The sequence below is a fragment of the Alligator sinensis genome, unplaced genomic scaffold, assembly GCF_000455745.1.
Source record: "Alligator sinensis unplaced genomic scaffold, ASM45574v1 scaffold247_1, whole genome shotgun sequence".
Classification (NCBI taxonomy): Eukaryota; Metazoa; Chordata; order Crocodylia; family Alligatoridae; genus Alligator; species Alligator sinensis.
The window spans coordinates 2,994,794-2,997,342 of NW_005842002.1; the positions used below are offsets into that span (position 1 = coordinate 2,994,794).

At 47.6% G+C, this 2,549-nt stretch overlaps 1 protein-coding gene across 1 annotated transcript in view; it reads left to right on the plus strand.

The window, feature by feature from the left end:
* LOC102377800 (coiled-coil domain-containing protein 110) overlaps nt 1-2,549 on the plus strand; it is an 11,171-nt gene continuing 8,622 nt past the window's right edge. Inside the window, 3 exon segments of the mRNA XM_006021746.2 lie at nt 1-119; nt 122-181; nt 1,847-1,899. Coding sequence (XP_006021808.2) covers nt 20-119; nt 122-181; nt 1,847-1,899 — 213 coding nt within the window. The 5' untranslated portion in view covers nt 1-19.

The following is a 2,549-nucleotide window of genomic DNA, read 5'->3' on the forward strand; positions in this document are numbered from 1 at the left end:
CAGCTGGGCGTGGCATGGGATGAGGCTGGGGGGCGGGTACCTCAAGTCACATACATGGACATGTCCAGAAGCGGCGCGGATGAGTGCAGTTTTGGAGGATGGCTGTGTGGCACAGGAGGAGCCCCAGCCGGGGTCACCACTTCCTCTGGCATCCTGCCGGGCTGCAAGCAGGTGCAGCCAGGTGAGAGCCATCTTCTTGCCCCAGACCCAGGAAGGCATCATCATGCACTGCGATGTCATGCCAGGATATGGTGATGTCATTGCATCCCAATACCGAGGAGCTGTGATGTCATCACATCCTCACACCAGAATGTGCTATAATGTCATCACATCTGCATACTGCGACATGCTGTGATGTCATCACATTCCACATACCATAATGTGTTGTGATGTTAGATCAGAACTGGAAGCACAAGCTGTGGTGAATGAATGTTGGGTCACGTGCCTGCAAGTGGGGCCCCAGCCAAGAAAGACTGGAAACCACGATTCTATGGCGACATTCCTCACAGAGCAGAGTGAAACAGGCAAGCTTATATCAAGGGACATGAGAGCATGGTCCTCAGGAGATGAGTCTGCACCCCCCGACTTCATTCTCCTGTTTCCTGCACCGGTCCAGCAAGCTCCCACAGTGCCCTGCGTAGAGCACTGCCGAACACCGGAGAACCTGGGGGGGTGTTACTGGCCCTGGTTCTCTCTGCACTAGTACCAGCTGCTGCTGCAGCTGAAACACGATTCGTGTGTACCAGCTTCAGCCGAGGGCACCAAAATTCTCCCCCCCTCCCCAAAGTCTTTGCTACAGCAGGCACAGCCCAGCCTTAGAAGGCCTGGCAGCCATGTGCCCTGTGGGGTGGAGGCAGTGGGGAGCAAACAAGGCACCAGGACAGCCACAAAGAGCTGCTGCAGCCAGCATGCAGGGCTCAGCTGCAATAGCTCCATAGTGCAGGCTCCCATGGGGCTTTTCCTGATGCATTGTTTGCTTCCTTGCCCTCCCCCACCTACAGTACATTACGGCACCTCCTGTGGCAAAAATCCCAGGGGGGAGTGCCATTCCACTTGACCTGTCCCCCATGCACACTACTGGGTATAGGGACTGCCTGGCTTCGATGTCTGGGCTCACCTGTTGTGACTGAGCTGCAAAATGGAGGGGGGGCAGTCTGGTGTTCCTTCTATGACAGAGCCCAGGGCAGATGCCTCACTTACCCTTCTTCCTCAGTTACACTCCTGCATCAGTAGCATGCAGCTAAATGAAGGGACCCTACAGAAATCAGCTGATATACTCCCTCGTTTGTCTAAGACAGGGGTGGGCAAAATGCGGCCCGCGGGCCAGATGCAGCCCACCAGCCCATTCTATCTGGCCCATGGGGCCCCTAAAAAATTTAGAAAATTAATATTTATCTGCCCCTGGCTGCCTGTCATGCGGCCCTAGATGGCTTGCCAAAACTTAGTATGCGTCCCTCTGCCTGAAATAATTGCCCACCCATGGTCTAAGAGGAAGTAGAATTGATAGCATTTCTGGAAGAGTTGTGACCTGGGACACATCTCTCACCTTTCCCTGCTTTCATCATCCTGTGTTGGGAACTTTTTTCACATGGAAACAACCAGACCATTCTCAAATCATAGTTGTATCATTCCTGTCCTATACCAGGAAGTAAAATCCCTATTCCTCCCTGCAATCCACAAACCAAGCTTAGGATAGTAAAGGACGTTAAGCCATTTCTCCTCATTCCTAGGCCCAGTGCAGAGGTGATTTTCTTCCTCTCTTACAGTGGTATTTGTCTAGAGATTTTACGTGTCTGCCAGTGAACTGTAAATGCTATAACTGAAGGTTTGTTGCTTTTATTTTTAGATAAATATACACCAGGAACAGAAATTCAAATCCAGCCACAATCAGCATTAAAAGTAAGTTATTTTGGTTTTGATTATTACTACCAAACACCACAAGTTTTTGAAGTTTAATTTCCCCATGGATAAATGCATAAGAATTAGGTATGGGAATTACACATTAGTAAAGCAACCAGAACTAAAAAAGAGACATTCATATTTGTCTAGCAGGATTTCACCACCGTATATTTATTTGACCGTCTAATCAGTCTCTCCACTAGATTGCCTGTTTAATCATATGACAGCAGAGAGGCCCCCATCAACCTGGCTCGTATCTTATGCCCTATGCCTCAGCAGCAGGAGCAGACCAAGCTACCAGTTATAATTAAAGAAGCCTTATCACAGGGCTACAACAATTGCAAGCATCAGAGGCTCACTAGTCCATGTCATTAACATTCAGTTGATCTCTTCTACTTTCACAAAGAATGCACGAGTTAGAGTATAATATATGTGACTCCATTGTTTATTTGTTTCAATACATCCATAATTGTGTGTAGAGTTAATGGCACCCAATAAAAGCTATTATTTTATTGATGTTTTACAAGAAGTTAAGTTTGCTGATAGAATTTAAGACTAACTGCAGACTAACCCCCCAGCTTTTCAACTGAAGTTCTCCTTTAAAAAAAAAAAAAAAGATAGTCTGTACCTTGTTTTAAGGATATTTAAAA